Here is a 17184-nt window from a genome sequence, read left to right on the forward strand (position 1 = left end):
ATATTTGCTAAGCTTCCCATATGGGTAAGGAATTGGATATGAAAATGCACTGGATCTTTTGAAATGTGTCTCGTAATTAATCTAGCTCTAATTTCATATCGCTACTAACCCGGAAATAAAGAAACCGACATTGACTGGCTAGAAGCAAAAAAAATGGAATTTTTCCTCCAAATAAAAGGGTCCATTTCAGTGACATATTGTCAAAGAGTTATCCCAGATACACTCAGCGGCACGGAATTTGGCCCAAACAAATACAAGTAGATATCAGCCCAGATAGCTGTTGTAAATTCTAATTTCATATGACATATTGTCAGTCCTTTCGTAATTGTTAATAAAAATACAGAAAAATGTGTGTATGTTTAACTTTTGTAACACTAGAAACAGATTCCGTTGTAGGAACACAAAGCAGAAAGTTAAGTTTAAATTCAGATAGAAATTGCCAAAGTACTAAGCACGTTTCAAAAAAAAATTATGATTATGATCGTTTTTTGTTTCTCTTTTTTTCACAATTTGATCTGAAAATTACCCTTACTGCAGCTCAAGTTGCTCAAGTAGTGTTGCTAAGACGTCAAGGGCGGAAGCAGCGGAAGATGGTTGAAACTTTAAGTGCAGCGCGTACAAGTTAGAGATATGCATAGAAAATGTATGACCAGACTGGCCCTTACACAAGAAGACCAGAAAGTGGGGGTGTAAGGTGTTCGTCGGCGCACGACGACCGATTTATCGTACGTGCAATAATGAAAAATCGGTTTCTCACTGCGTTAGCGATACGCTAGCCTTTGCAAACAGCAAGAGAAGTCAACGTCCGTAAGCGCACAATAAGAAGAAGGATGGAGGAACGGGATCTGCGTGCTCGAAGACCAACTCGAGGCCCGGAACTTCTCCCGCACTATCGCATAGCCAGACTTAGGTTTGCAAGAGAACATGCAAATTAGACGCATGACCAATGGAGTAAAATTTTATGGACCGATGAATGCAGAGTCGTCTTAAGAGCTCCAGACGGCCGTGAATGTGAATGCAGAAAGCGTGGAGAATGGTTTCTTCCCACCACTACCAAGCAAACAGTCGATTTTCATGGTGGGTCCATCTTGGTTTGGCGAGGCATAAGTTCAGAAGCCCGTACTGAATTACTGGTTGTCGAAAGTCGTCTATCGACAGTGCGGTATATTGAAGAGATCCTTCAAAATCATGTTTTACCCTGTCAGGGATTCATAGGAAGTGAAGAATTTTGTATAATACAGGACAATGCTCGACCGCACGCAGCTCTTTGCGTAACCGATTACTTGTTCGAGGTCGGTATTCAAAAATTGGACTGGCCTGCAAGAAATCCAGCCATGAATCCTGTAGAACATGTCTGGAACATGCTTAAAAGACAGGTCCAAGCAAGTCGTAACCCACCACGGACTCTTAGTGAACTGAAAACCGCGCTGGTAGCTGCCTGAGAGGAGATCTCTCAAGTGGAGATAAAAAACATCATCCAGAGCATGCCAGATCGTATGCAGGCAGTCATCAGATAAAGAGGAAGAAACACCCATTATTAAAATTCTATAACTTTCTGTTTTGTTAAAAATGTTGAATTTAAAAAGTTTATGGTGATTATTGCGGTAAAGGACTCTGTTTTCTAAGTCAATGAAACTTAGTGAAAATCCTCACAATTCTGTTGTTTGTTAGTCATATTCTTTTGGAAAATGAGTAAATTAAACAATTTTAAAATAAAAATTCAGATTTTTCATTTTAATAATGGTTATAAGGCTCAAATGTGCTTGGGCCAGATTCCGTGCCGCTGAGTGTATTTAAGAAATTAAAAGACGGTTATGAGGGTTTTTTTCGGCTACTTCATGTGCAAAAGCTCTCACACATCACAAGTGCTGCGGAGATGAAAAACATACATTCAAACTGGCGTTTAATCCTTTGTGTCCAGTTGGCTAATACGAACAACACTGCTCACATGTTTTATTTCATCCAAAGTCCGCATCTCAGCGTGTCGTCATATTTTTTTTGTACTTTTAGCACTCACGGTGAGGTCAACTTATATTACTCTTATACTGCTGTGGGACGGACAAAGAGTCTAGCTTTATTCCAGTCGCGTACACACCAGTCGTCTGTTTTCTCCACAGCGGTAAGCCAGATAACATAATAGAGAAATCCTTTGTTTGCAGCTCGCCGTAACCGAGATAATACAATAACACAGATCGAGACAGCCGATCACGACGGTATTCGATATCGATTCAATTTGCAAACCGACGATTGTAATCGGAAACATATCGCAAGTCGAGGGCACAACACAAACACGTGCACAATAGGAGTCGGTGTTATCGGCGCGTGTTTAACGACGCCCGGCCGGCTACAAGCACGGGTGAAATTTCGAAATATCCGCACACACCTTGTGCAAACCCGGGCCTGATGTGGGTCAGCCGCACGCGACGTTATCTCGGGCGCCACCGCCACACACGGATAAACAAAGAACAAGGTGACTCGTGGAAAAACTCAGGCGAATGCCCCGCACTGCTTCACACAAAAATTGCATCCAACCGTAATCGACAGACGGAAAACAAACACAAAACCACCTCATCGGTCGAACTGTCAACATTATAGCCGGACGATGGTATCCGCGGCGAGGTCATCGCTTCCATTCTAGCCGCAAGTTTCACGTAACCACTGGTACTAAACGCGTAAATACTGCGGCCGACAGCGCAACGGAACAACGTTCGCTGCAATCGCGCGGAGATTTCGAAATGCGAAATTGTCACCGGTGCGGCGCGCGCGCATGCGATATCCGTCTGGGAGATCGCGCACAGATGGCGCGTTGCGTCGCCGCGCGAAAAACACGCGTACGCGCGCCGGTTTTCACAATGCCACTGTTTCCCGCGCCGCGCCGGCCACCGGCCAAGCCAATTAGCCGCACGACCTCCGCACCACGGCGCGCTCCAAGCGACAACAGTGGGATGCTTGCGGCGACCACTCCGCCACAATGAGATGAACTGATCCAAGATTTACATAACTTAACGCTATGTGCATAACATTTGCCGTAGGCATGGAAGTTTTGTAAACCATAACATCAAAGTATTGTGTGCGAGGCGTCGCGATTGGTGGCAAGTAATCATATCGAGTATAGACCGGATCGTAATTTTTATGATGAGTTGAAATTGGCGCGGGCGGCAGCGTGACGTCACGGGACTGGTGCGCCCGCGCAAACGCGGACATTGCCCGACTTACATTAATAACTTGACATGTTTATCGCTGTAACATGTCTCATCTTTTTTTCTGCACATAATAAGCTGTTGAAAGACGTAAAGGCACGAGCAAAAATTAGGTCATTACGCGCAACATGTTGTAAAATAAGAGGAAAATGATAAAATTCACCACTTCCCGGATTCGGTTCATACCTACTAACCAAACTTTCAAACTGTTATCGTGTTCTATCCTTACTTAGCAGTAGTAACATTAATCATAATTTTGATACCAAGACAGCACTTCTGGTACAATTTAATTCTTTATTCCAAGCAGCTAGTATCCCACAGTTCAATTCAAGTTAATCATGGTAGCAATTGAGGGCCACGTCACAATTGACACAGCCGACACAGAACTGGCTTGTCTATTGAACCTATTCCACCCACTCCTTCCGCGATCCACGTTATAAATACTCATAAACATTGCTATAAATCTGGCCAGTTATAAACCTTCTATTGTTTTGAAGTTTTGAATTTGAAATTGTAACAATTTGAGTTCTAGAATGATACAGAATGCATTCTGATATAAAGTATGTAGTGAAGTTGTTTTGAGCGCGAAAACGTCTATGCATTTGTAATACTGACGGCCAGTTTCTTCATCAAAAGTTAAAGTTAAAGTAATGTCTAAAGTAAAAGTAACGGTCAAATTCGTTTTTTCAAGGCTAAAGTGACAGCAAAACTGATAGAAAAATTGAATTTGACCGTTACTTTTACTTTAGACATTACTTCGACTTTTACTTTGGCTTTAACTTTTGATGAAGAAACTGGCTGTTAATGAGTTTAACTAAAGTGTAAGCAAACAAAATAATGCAGTAAGTTCGATGCAAATTACATGTATATTATTGCTGTATTTGCGTTGATACATAACACCCTACAATGGCAACTTTTATACAGATTCCATGGGCACCTTGAGTCCATCAGAAGAAAGTTTCTCTGTAGTTCTACAGGAGTCTTAAAAATTATAAGAGAGAAATTATAAGAGGATTACCAACAAAAATATAGGTGCAAAAAATCAGGTACTCCAACTTTAAGGGAAAAACATTTCGAAAGGTTTCACACAATAAAAGGTTCCTGCCAATCCTGAAATTCTGTACGAAACGTCGTAACACACAGGGTACGTAACTAATTTCATAATAAAGACTACATTATATTATTCTAAACAAAGACCAATTAAATATTTGTAATAGACAATGGCCACATACCATGATGTCACTCTTCGTTGCTCACGAAAATTGTTTAAGAGCATAGATGCTGTCGACAAATTAATTTATATTTATTGATATTAAGATGGGCTGCTTACAGAGCTGTAGGATACCCGCTTCATTGAGATATAATTATCGTACATTATTATCCTACTTATATTATAAATGTGAAAGTTTGTGAGAATGTATGGATGTATGTTTGTTATTCAATCACGCAAAAACGGCTGGACCGATTTTATTGGAATTTGGTATGTAGATAGGTGATACCCTGGATTAACACATAGGCTACTTTTTATGAACATACTACGCGGGCGAAGCCGCTGGCGGAAGCTAGTGTAATATATTCTGATTCTTATGGTACAAGCAAGCAATCAATTATTACACTAAACAATCTTTTGTAATAAATAGCGATTATATCATTCCTGATAATCATGAAATAAACGGACAACTCAAACTCAGCAAGTAAGTATATTAGCATCTTCTAATTTTACTAAAATCATGTCATCAAAGTTATGGAGCTAACGCAGGATTTTAATTGTGGTGGAATTTAGACGCAGAATGCACAGTTGAGGTTTTCAGTATGAATTAAATAAACCAAGATAATTTACCTAATGCCTATAATAAAGATAATATACCTAATGCCACATGGCAACATTCTTCAATAAATAGTACAAAACAGGCTCTTTTGCACCTACTCGTTGACGTTTTGTCGAACAGGAAAGTAACGTTTTTATTGAGATAACCTCAGAATTGGGTAGTTTTATAGCGGATTTCCTGTTAGCGGGCAGTTTTCCTGAACTTAGCCGGAATTCCCCAAAATTCCCTCAGGGAACAGTTGGATTGGAAAACGGAGAGATACGAGACATCGAAAACTATTATAGACACGTTTTATTTTATTGTTTTACTTCATAAAGTACACTAAAGAATGTACATGCTACAAGCTTATCAATAAATACGTGGTTAATCATTATTAAGTTAGCACGCCTCATCGTCGCCCGCGAGCGAAGACAAACTTCCTAAGAGAATTCCACTATCAGACAATGTAACTATGAATTTAATATAGCGGTACACGAAAGTTGCGCGACGCGAAATTACACTGGGATACATTAATTAGGGTGGAAGTTCGCGCCGCCATCTTGTGCCCCTGCGGTCCGCTCACCTGTGCCGACAAAACCCAATTTTGTTATCTTACACACCGTTATAAAGACGACTGTTAACGAACGCCCTCTAATTTGGACCTTTTCACGAACATATTTCTTCAAGCGAGAAATCATATTTAAATAATTGTCAACGTGTCTGACTCGGGTAATAAAATGTTGAAGGGACTAATCAGGCACACCTTACATCGTCAGAAATATCAATTAACGGAGGGCGGACGTATTAAACGAATAGCCGTTAGGAAACAACAGCAATCCCATTCGAGGGCGGGCCACGTATTCAATTAACAGAATAGGATTCTGAATTGTCGTTCATAACGCTCACAAAGTTAATTAAAATATCCCTAATTGCGCAGCTACTACAGGCGGTGGGACGAACAAACTGTGCCCCACGTTGGGCGCCAAAATTTCCCGCAATGTTTGTACTTTATTAGAGCAAGTTCCTCCGCCCCTGTTTGCATACAAGTTTGGGCCGCTTCCGTTTTATTTACAGACGGTTTGGAGCGTACGCCAAGTTATACGGAAGCCTCACTAAATCCTCGCGGGACGTGTGTGCTCTCGGACTCCAGCCAGGGTGCCCTCAGCTACACGAACGTTGGCCACGATCATTTGTGGAACTTAGTTACTGCCTGCTGTATTAATTACCAGACTGACTAATGAATAGTTGGACACAGAGTTTCCATTTAAACATGCTATCTGCGTTTAAATGCAAAATATGATGAATCATATTCTGACTTTAGCCGTACGTAACAACGTGTAACATGCATGTAACTGAAAACAAAGTAGAGCATCGCACGGATTTATACTTGTATTCTATTTCGCGTCCGAAAACGTATCTACTGTGAAGGAACAGAAAACAATAACAGGAACCGAAACAAAGCTATCACATTTCTGAATCCCCTGAACGTGACTGGATACGTCTGATCGCTGCGGCGGACGGCAAAAAAATGAGAAATATCGCTGTCGACGTACCGCCAATCTGAATATGGAAATGGCCGCCGCCCGGATTCGCAATGCGGGTAGATAAGAATTTTATAGCAAAAGTACACCCGGCCGGGTAAACATTGTGCGAAAATGGCGGCGATAAGTGAGCGCCAGTGAATCGTCATCGGTACAATTCCGCCGATAAACCCCCGCAGCGTTTTGTATTCGACAAACGAGACACGTCCCCGTTCGGACATACGCCGGTAAATTATTTACTCAATAAATTATTCATTTATGATAATAAGTGAAACGACGTCCAAACTTGGTGTTTTCCTCCAGTTTTACGCGAAATAAAATCTTTTCGAGAACTGAAACTGTTCTTCATTAAAATGGTAATTGATTGAGCATAACTTTTGTATTTTATCGTTAAATCAATGTGGACGAATAATGTTTCATAAGTTAAGTACTTAATAGCACATTGTCATTAAATATTAAGGCTAGTAGAGTTATTATCCTATTATTTATAAGTAGCGCACATAATGTTTTGTTGGTGCGGTAAGTTGAGCGTAACTAGTTATTTTAACGAAGGAAAACCGGACGTGTAAGCAAGGTGAAGCAATTCTAACAAGGTTCATATTAAAAATATATATAATGTACTTAATATAAAATCATTAAAGAATATCTTTTCTAACAAATATAATTAGGTATACAGCCATAAATACGTTTGCTTTAAACACTTCCATGGTAATGTTGTTTAGACACAACTGACAAATAAGTTGAAACTTGGCAAAGGACAGGATATAATTATCCGGATCTGTTAAATGCTAATCCAGGGTGCGGATAAAACTGCGTTATACGTAACATAACTCGTACCTATACTAATATTATAAAGCTAAAGAGCTTTTTTGTCGCGATAATCTAGAGAAATTTATTTTATAGTTTGAACAGATTAGAACAAAACATATCAGTGTCAGAAAGCCCATTTCTATAGGTCCGGGTGCGAGAAATAAACCCTCCGGGACAAGGGTGAAACCTCTGGTGGAAGCTAGTTAAATATATTTTTCATACATGGGTGCAGTGCTTCAGTTGTGCAAAATTATCTCCTACGAATGCAGTTATTAGTTTACTCACTGTGGTCATGTATTGTCACATAAACAACTGTTGTAAGTACATACGGCGGATATGCACATACTCTAATTGATGCTTTACAAAGGGCATTTTAAACAACTTTTTAATTTTTTTTGTAACATACTTAATGTAACATGAAAATGTGCATTTAATACTTATGACGGTATACCTAGTAGTTTGAAAGATGGAAATGGCTTATTTTACTAACCCAACTCAAATAGATAAGTAGGTATACCTAATATATTTTTTATATTCTTCTACAGCAAATTATTTTTGTTTAATTACTAAACTTAAGTCAACTAATAAGCCAAAGAACAATCCAAACGATTACTTAACTGATTCCTATCCAATGTATCTTTCTGTACCACCGCTTCCACATGACTTTAAAAGCTTAAAATCTTCTACGAAATTAAAACTGGCCGCTATTAACAATCCGGAGAGGTCTGTGGGACATCGCGCGCCATCTATCAAGCGTAACGGGAACTACTGTAGACGTCACCCTGGTACAGACGGTGACAAAGTGCGTCTTTTATAGTAATAGCTATGTAATTAATTTAAGAGTTTTATGTTTAAAGTGCTTTTAGCATGATTCTTCGGCGATTTAGTATTTATTACTTTTACGTTAAAAAATATATGGTTTTGAACTACTAATCGTCCTATTAGTAACCCTGAAACAAGCTAAAATTAAGCCAAATCTTAACACCTCTCCTCATACATTCATAGATAAGTGTTATAGAAACTGTCTTTATAGAATTCGATGGTCAAAAATATATGACGAATTCAGCACTATTTAAATAAACGTACATATACACATACATCTAACTAATGTAATACAGTTCTTGTCAAATAACTATATCACTTTGAAATTGGCTAACAGTGAATTCTAGAGCATATGTATGAGGCGTCAAATACGTACATACAATACGACATAGATTTATTATTTAAGTTGTATGACGAGCATTGTATTGTTTGTATAAAATATATATTAGACTGACCGTGAACAGTGAGCTCGGAGTCCCTGTTGATCTCGTAGAGCCGCAGCGCTTCGTCCAGCTCCAGCTGAGTGGAGATCGTGCACGGATCGCCTTCCTCGTCCACCCACTTCATTGTAAATACCTAGAATATAAATAATACAAGTTTAAAAAAAACTGCAATCTATCAAAAACTTTGTGCAAAGCTTGTGCCTATACCAAAACTATGTACTTATTCTCAGAAAGAATGCAAATGACCCCTTCTAAATGTTTAGTTGTGTGTGTTGTACAATCAGATTCTTGATAACAAAAAGTGATCTCTAAAGGTAACATACATATGTAATGTATAACTTAAGCCTGCCAGTAATTGAGGAAACTACTTGGGTCAAAATCACACACCCAGTTTGGGCAGGCATGGTACAAAACTTAAAGAAGTCTGCCATAATTGAGAAAATTAAATGTTTTACTAACCTGATCAGGCAAAAACCGACATATCGCCACCATCTCCTGCGTGAACTCCTCAAAGTTGATATTGTGGTTGATGTACGTGATCATCACGTCACCGTTGTACACCGTCTTCACTCGTACATCGTTCTGATGGTTATCCTGGGTCATCAGTTGGGTCGGCATCATGACAGGGTGGCCTCTCCGTTCAATATGCCTGGAATAGATGGAGATTTTGGTTTTTATTACTCTGATGTGTTTTACATAAAACTTAACTTCATAGTTCTAAGTAATTCCTAGTTATGAAAGTGCAATAATCTATACTAGTTATTTGTCTACCATCATCTGCCCAGCCTTTTCCAAACTATAATGGGATCAGCTTCCAGTGTAACCAGATGCATCTGATTACCAGTGTTTTACATGGAGCGGCTGCCTGTCTGACCTCCTCAACCTAGGTAGCCGTGCAACCTGATACACCTTGGTGTGGTGGTCAGACTTTCTAGCTTCTAACTTAACCAGAATATGAGCAGATAGTGGCATACTTGAAATGTCACTCCTTGTAAAATATTGGTACCCAGCTGAATTCGGTAAGACTGGAAGTCAACCTAATTGATGATGAATGTAACTACTTGAAACAGCAACATTTTGATATATATGATAACAAAGGTTTGATATCAGCATTCGATTCGTTTTTAATCTCCGCAAGTACGATCATGTGTCAGCGTATCGAGCGCAACTTAAATGGCTACCGATAAGACAACGACGTGTGATGAGGGCTTTAACTACTCTTTTTTCTATACTATTTACCCCATCTTCACCTTCATACTTAACCTCCCACTTTCAGTTTGTGTGTTCACAGCACAATAAAAATCTCCGCTCCTCTAATAATCGTCTTCTTCACTGCCCTGCTCACCGTTCAGATATTATTCATTCTTCCTTCTTTGTTAAGTCTATTCTTCTCTGGAATGAGCTACCGCTGGAGATCAGGATGGTCAACAGTCGTTATTCCTTCAAAAAGAAATTACGCGACCACATCCATACGAAATTGGCAGAGTCGCAACTGTAGACAGTTTTTTTTTGGTGTTTTTTTCTTATTTTTTTTTACTTTATTTTATTGTTGTTAATTTGTTTCTTGGCCTCTCTTGGCAAATGTAATATTGTATGTATTGTAGTATGTATGTATTGTAGTATGTATGTATTTAAGTATGTATGTATACTGTATATTTATTATTATTCATATATTGTAAATATATATATATATTTTTGTGTTCTTTGTTGACAATATTTTTAACAAAAACTTTGCACCTACCACAGCTTTTTCTCCACCACCCAAAGGTAGACTGGCAGAAAACGCCTATGGCGTTAAGTCCGCCTTGTACGAAATGTGCAGAAGCATTAAATAAATAAATAAATAATAATAAATCAGCTCTAATTTTACCATCTGGCTTTTTATCAAAGGCCACAGATACATTATTTTTATGTTTATCTTCTTTATCTGAAATACATAACTACATTAATAGTTTTTAATAAGCACCTCTTACAAAACAGGATGGTAATAACACATGTCATAAGTAATTAACACTTCAAGTACATGAAGTAAATAGATCAATTAATCAAAATAACTATGTACTAAGTTTTTAAACAAATTTCTTATTCTGTAAGTAAACAAAAACTAACCTAACAAGATGTTGTTTGCATAAAAGACGGACTAATGTGAATATTATAGTCTTGGCCGGTGAACATTGTAGAGCCTAAAATTACAAGTTTTGTGCTTTCAATATGTTTATGGGCTGCTAAGCTTCTAATTGGCCACAATCAACATAGGATTTGAGTTCATTCAGTCTCAAATATCAAATAGTCAAAGAAGATTTTTATTCCATCAAAACTCGAGTCATTGAAAAACTATCAAAACTTTTTTTAACTCCCTATTTTCATAAACATACCAACTTTTATCAAAGTTGAGTGACAAACAAAAACTATTCTTAAAATACACACAGCATACCCAAATGTAGTTCAGGACCAACATTACAAAGTAATTGCAGATCCATATTTGAATACAATGCTTTATTACTGTACAAAGCCTTATTGTTTCATTCTTAAAGGCTTCATAACTTCATAATACATGTTTTTTTATCAATTTCAAAGGAAGTTTATCTTAAAAAGTGCCCAGTTATAAAGAAAACATGCGATTTATGACAATGAACTGCAATTACAAGCGTCGTAGGGTTTCTAGAGGCCTCAACTTGTTCATAACCTAGTACAAATAGGATTACCTTATTTGCACTCCCTGCTCCACTGTATATCTTACTAACAAAAGCTAATTGCCGCTCAGCTACACCTACTTCCCGTTTAGGCGCGTAATATACAACCTTTATTATAATAACTGTGATAAAATTCCCATAACGTGAATCATTTGAATAAGTATAATTAAGTACACAAAGCAAACCTTTACGAGAATTCACGCTTCACAAAACACTATTATTTCAGTTCTGGTACAAAAAGGGATTACAATCCCATTGATAAAAGAGTTAATTTATGTAACACACAGTAATTATCGAAATTATATGTAATAACAACAAAACTTTGACACACATAACATTATTCACAAACTGACATTTAACAGGAAACAGTTACATGTTTTCATTGAAGATGACGCTTTCTTTCGTCCTATAGGAATTTTAACGAGAAAGAGTGAAATAGCTATACCGGCATTTCACAATCTGAGCAACATTCCATTGTAAAATTTTTAGTGACGTGCCAGCTGTTTCCGGTCCCAAATATCAAACTTGTTGAACAAAGTATAAAACTTTTAAAATAATTGTATGCTTTAATTTATTAAGACAGATTCAGATATGCTCTAGCTTAACGTTGACAGCATTATTCATTTTCACTAATAAGTTTTTCATCATGCCATCCTTTAGCATTTGCTTAATTAAACTTTAAATAGGTATATCGAGAATAACATCTACGACGTTCAGAAATAATTAGAAACTCGTTATGAAATAGTAACCTAAATTCAATTTCCAGACGTAAACTGTTACTGTCAAATTACGTCAAGTTATCAATTCGGGTTGGGATTTCCTAATATTTGGAATTTATTAATTTTAACAGTAAAAACAACCATAATTAGTTTCTTATATTTATTTCGCATTTTCCGCATTCTCTTTTAATCATGGTAAGATACCCCAGTATTTGCTTGAGTCGGCTTAATGCCCTATAACATCTATTTGTTATGATGACTAATACACCAAAATTAACGGAATTCACTAAATCTGTGCTATGTTTTATTATGATTGCAGACTGACCAACAAATGGATTGTGCTTTAGACCTGATGCGGAGGTTGCCTCCGCAGCAGATTGAGAAGAACTTGACAGATTTGATAGATCTTGTGCCTAGTATGTGTGATGACCTGCTCTCGTCTGTGGACCAGCCGTTAAAGATTGCTCAGGATCGTAGCACGGGGAAGGACTACTTACTGTGTGATTACAACCGCGACGGAGACTCGTACAGGTCTCCATGGTCAAATACATACGACCCGCCGCTTGAAGATGGGTCGATGCCGTCAGAGAGGCTGAGGAAGTTAGAAATCGATGCTAATCACGCCTTCGATCAGTACAGAGAGATGTACTTCGAAGGTGGCGTCAGCTCAGTGTACCTGTGGGACATGGATCACGGATTTGCTGGTTTGTATCTGTTTGTTGTAAGTTTAGGTTAGGAAGAGATAGAGAATAAGAGGATAATGTATGCTTTATTTTCAACTGTGTAAAATTTGAGCATGAGGTTGTTCACTGTCTATCTATGACCACTGTCTATCTATGATGATTGAAGCTGTTGGAATACAATAGACTAGTACTAGTGCATTCTTTGATACAATATCCACTATTCATGTCACAAAAACAAAGCCCTTTCCAAAATGTAGCTAAGTCAGAGTTTTTCTTATTTTCAAGAAACATAATAGAACAACAAAAATACAAACATCCGAATTGAGAACCTACTTACCTACCCTTCTTGGGAAATCTGTTAAAAATAGCCTAAGGCGTTAAGTCTGCCATTGTGCAAAATGTGCATAAAGTGTTATAAAAATAGCAGCATTTCTTACATTCGTTACATTACACCCTTTTTATTGTCCCACTCCTAGGCACAGGCCTCCGCTCACACAGAGAAGGATTTCTTACATAACATCAACTTAATAAATAACCATGCCCAATTTCCAGGTGTAATATTGATAAAGAAAGCTGGCGATGGGTCCCAAAAGATCAAAGGCTGCTGGGACTCCATCCACGTGGTAGAGGTGATCGAGAAGAGCTCCGGCCGCAATGCGCACTACAAGCTCACATCTACCGCCATGCTGTGGCTTCAGACTAACAAGGAGAGCAGCGGGACCATGAATCTTGGGGGCAGTCTTACTAGACAGGTACTTTAATCTGAGAATTTAGTTTTATTATTCACGTATTTGTGAAAAGTGCAAAAAGTAGTGTTGAAAATAGCCATCATTAAAGTTGCTTGCAATGTAGTGTATAGGATTTGGGTATGTAGTAAGTTTCTTACATACTAAAATACTGGTTAGATTCATGGAAACTGCAGAATAACATACAATATCTAATTATTTTTATCCTTGTGCCGGATGTAGTTCCTTGTTGATACATGTGAAACCACAAATGGAACTAAATAAACAATACTGATGACTTGAAACCCTACACTGTGACTCAGGGACATTGTAGCATTTCAAGTCAAGAATAACACACATTAAAGAGATTTTATTTAAAAAAAAAGGTTTCGACGTTGAAGTCGGTTGAAAATAGTCTATAACCAAAGAGTATTATGTAAATTCCAGGCAGAACAAGACTCAGCAGTAAGCGATGTGACTCCCCACATCGTAAACATTGGCCGCATGGTCGAGGACATGGAGAACAAGATCAGGAACACGCTCAATGATATCTATTTCGGTAATTATACCTTCACTACTTCAAATGCTAAATATAGCCCGCATTGTGCTTATAAACATGCATTAATCTAGTCCAGCTATGTACTGTACAGACTGTGATGATAACAATCACTACTTATTATAATAACTCAACATATACATGGACACCATGGACAGAGTTTTAATCTTTTGATGATAACACCCTGAACCAATTTTGATTGCATTTAGTGCAGGTGGTTGACAATAGCCATAAAACTTTATCAGTGATAAGATCAGTAGCTATTTATTTAAAGCGTAACTGAAAATCTTGCAATGCATACATCCTGCAAAAGTTGGTCAGAACATCCTACAAAATATTGGTCTAATTTTATCTTTCCTACAAAAAGTCATACATAAGCGGGCAGCCTCCGGTAGCCTTACAATAATACAATATCACTAGACATCGGATTATATGCACTATCAAAATGCCAAAATATGCATGCAAATATGCACTAAAAAAGAGAGAAATATGCACAAAATATGCACTTTTAAAAAACCACTAATAGAATTAACTTTTATTTTCACAACATATATTTAAATATACATAGAGGTACTATTAGTTGTAATTCTTGTGACAATATACAATTACATATTTTTCAAGGTTTTCTGCCGCTTTGAGACGTTTGTCACTTAAAATTAATTTATAGGCTGAAAAAATGACAGAACTTGAAATTTGGCGCCATTTCTGCGAAGACCTCTTCAGGTATAGAGTTTGTCCGCTGCCATTGATAAATGCGTTAACTTTTTTTATTGCTTCGAGACTCGGGTTTTTATACAAAACAGCATTTAATTAGCCACGAACATTTTCTGAAAGTGAATTCGGAAGGGCGTTACTCTGTTCAATCATTTTGTCTAATATTTCCAAGGCACAGAGGAAGGTTTTTAGTTTCTAGTCTCTCATTGGCATCGGGTATATTGCTGAAGTGTGTTGCAATAAGAGCAATATTTTGTTTAATTGAAGAATCCTCAAATGCCTGCTGGCTTGAATTCATTGCAATGGCTTCTGAACTGTCAAACTGACTGAAATAAGCACTATCAATGAAAAAGTACCAAAATATGCAATAACGCTAAAATAATAGCATAATATGCATTTGCATATGCAAACATGCAAATGCATATAATCCGATGTCTAAATATCACAAATCAGCAGAGCACTCTTTCCCTATCAAATTAATTCTTTGCTGTCGTGATGAGAACAGCATCTTCTCATAGGTTATAACGATATAGAACAATAGAAAATCAATTGTGTTTCGCGTACATTTAAACACTGCGCGGGTTAAACACAACCTGTGTGTGAGTCAATAGTCCTGCTTAAACATTCTTACGTATAGTACACAGACAAAACCGTTTATGGCGACATCGTAAAGATCAACATACCGGTTAAAACCAAAATGGAAGGTCCTGGCTGAATGTTATATGCTATACCTGTCACTTGTTATTACGAATATCGCTTTTTACGTCTAAATATGAGTAGTGCCTTCGTAGTGCCTACATCCACTTTTTTTCTTTTACCCAGGTAAAACAAAAGACATAGTGAACGGCCTCCGGTCAGTGGTGCCAGCCGAGCTGGTGCAGCGCAAAGCAGCGCTTCAGCACGACCTGGCGCTCGCGCTGCAGCGCCGGCACGTCGCGCGCGACGACTGAGCTATGACGTATTTACGTGAGTTTTGTACCAACAAATAAAATAATAATAATAGTTGGTGTCTCCATTTCATTAAAGTTGTCTCAAAAGGGCTTCAGCGTGTTGGCTTCGGCCCCACGTTCGCCTCCCAAAAATCCGGGACTCTATAGTCCCGAGGTCTGGTAGAGACATACAAACAAAAATCTTTATTTTCTCTACAATTAATGTGTTAAAAAATGGGTTCAAGAAGTTAGATAAACTTTGGTATTGAGCTGCATCTGGTTAGACTGGAAACCCACCCCATACCATAGCAGATTCTTCGCAATTTCACCCGCATAAAGCTGTAGCCAGTTTAACCTATGTTCAACGGCACCTTTAGCCTTTACGTAAGTTAATTATTAATACTACCTACTGTGTACCTATTACAATAGTTGCACAATACAAAGAATCAGATGAAAATCTGTTGTTTTGGAAACACCTTGCCAAGTAAATTTTCTGTGTCCATCGTAGATAGATAGATAAAGCGTTTTTCAGACAAACAAAAAAACATCAATAAGAAATAAAACAAACAGTGGGTAGAAAGACAGACATACGCGCGATGCACGACCCCCAGGAGCAAAGACCCTGTTTGAAGCCAGGGCCCCTTGGCCCTATGCAATAATTATAACTAAATAAACTACTAACTACTAATATAAATACTTATAACTCTAATACTTGTATCCTTCACTTTCAGATGAGGTGGAGATATTGGGTAAATTGTGTTAATTAAGGATCGCTCACGAAGAAAAGTGAAATTACGAAATTGTGGAAACTTATGAAGGATAATTTAATAAAAAAAAGTATATTTCTCGTCTATTAATAAATAGTGTATTGAATTTAGAAATAAATCAATGCGGCCAGTATGGTGCTTTGAACAAATAGTCCTTATATTTATATATTTTTTCTTCATAAATATTATTGGAATGTAAGCATGTAAACTATGTAAAAAAATGTCTCATTATGGAATTAAATTCGCCCAAGTATCATCCATCTCATTTACAGTTGCATTTTTTATTGCTTAGTATTTTCTTTTTTGTAGTATATAAACAAAATGTATTTTTATCTTAAGGTTCTATGTAAGAGATACAACATTACATAATTATAATGTTAAGGCAATGCAACAAGCCAATTTTAATGTTGCAATTGATTTCACATAATAACAATAGATTTTAATTGGCCTCTCTAAATATATATTTATCCGCATATTGTGTTTTATTCAAAGCATTACAAAGTTTCCATTAAATACATAATAAGAAAGGTAATGTACATGTGTGTGTACGCGCAATCACAAAATGAAGTCTCTTTTTCCAAGACAAGAAACCACGAACTTATTTCTTGCGCTTTCCTAGTACGAGTAGTGTATATCGCCACCAACTGCCAGACACCGAGCTGCTATTTCTCAAAACATACAAACTACCCGACCCAGAAATCGAACCCAAGGGCTTGCAACCACTAGAGGTAGGTGTTCTTAATAATACCATTTTCAGATTAAAGAGGGTATTCT

General features: G+C 37.6%; 2 protein-coding genes across 5 annotated transcripts in view; one reads left to right on the top strand and one right to left on the bottom strand.

Annotated features, from left to right (window-relative positions):
* LOC124638661 (atypical protein kinase C) overlaps nucleotides 1-11690 on the bottom strand; it is a 212340-nt gene extending 200650 nt beyond the window's left edge. Inside the window, exons 1-3 of one of the 4 annotated variants that reach the window (XM_047175658.1) lie at nucleotides 11503-11690; nucleotides 9084-9273; nucleotides 8637-8757 (exon numbers count right to left, since the gene is read on the bottom strand). In XM_047175658.1, the coding sequence (XP_047031614.1) occupies nucleotides 8637-8757; nucleotides 9084-9245 (283 nt within the window). In that variant the 5' untranslated portion in view covers nucleotides 9246-9273; nucleotides 11503-11690. Of the gene's footprint in view, nucleotides 1-2567; nucleotides 2780-8636; nucleotides 8758-9083; nucleotides 9274-11329; nucleotides 11421-11502 lie in introns of those variants that run through there. The other 3 variants (XM_047175659.1, XR_006985387.1, XM_047175657.1) reach the window with 3 other exon arrangements.
* A 397-nt stretch (nucleotides 11691-12087) lies between these two features.
* Nucleotides 12088-16883, top strand: LOC124638980 (F-actin-capping protein subunit beta). The gene is made up of 6 exons (XM_047176162.1): nucleotides 12088-12231; nucleotides 12356-12740; nucleotides 13272-13471; nucleotides 13892-14003; nucleotides 15537-15680; nucleotides 16375-16883. Exons 1-5 carry the CDS (start codon nucleotides 12229-12231, stop codon nucleotides 15662-15664), a joined length of 828 nt encoding a protein of 275 aa, XP_047032118.1. The 5' UTR covers nucleotides 12088-12228; the 3' UTR covers nucleotides 15665-15680; nucleotides 16375-16883.
* Nucleotides 16884-17184: the final 301 nt, after the last annotated feature.

This window comes from Helicoverpa zea, chromosome 18, assembly GCF_022581195.2.
Source record: "Helicoverpa zea isolate HzStark_Cry1AcR chromosome 18, ilHelZeax1.1, whole genome shotgun sequence".
Classification (NCBI taxonomy): domain Eukaryota; kingdom Metazoa; phylum Arthropoda; class Insecta; order Lepidoptera; family Noctuidae; genus Helicoverpa; species Helicoverpa zea.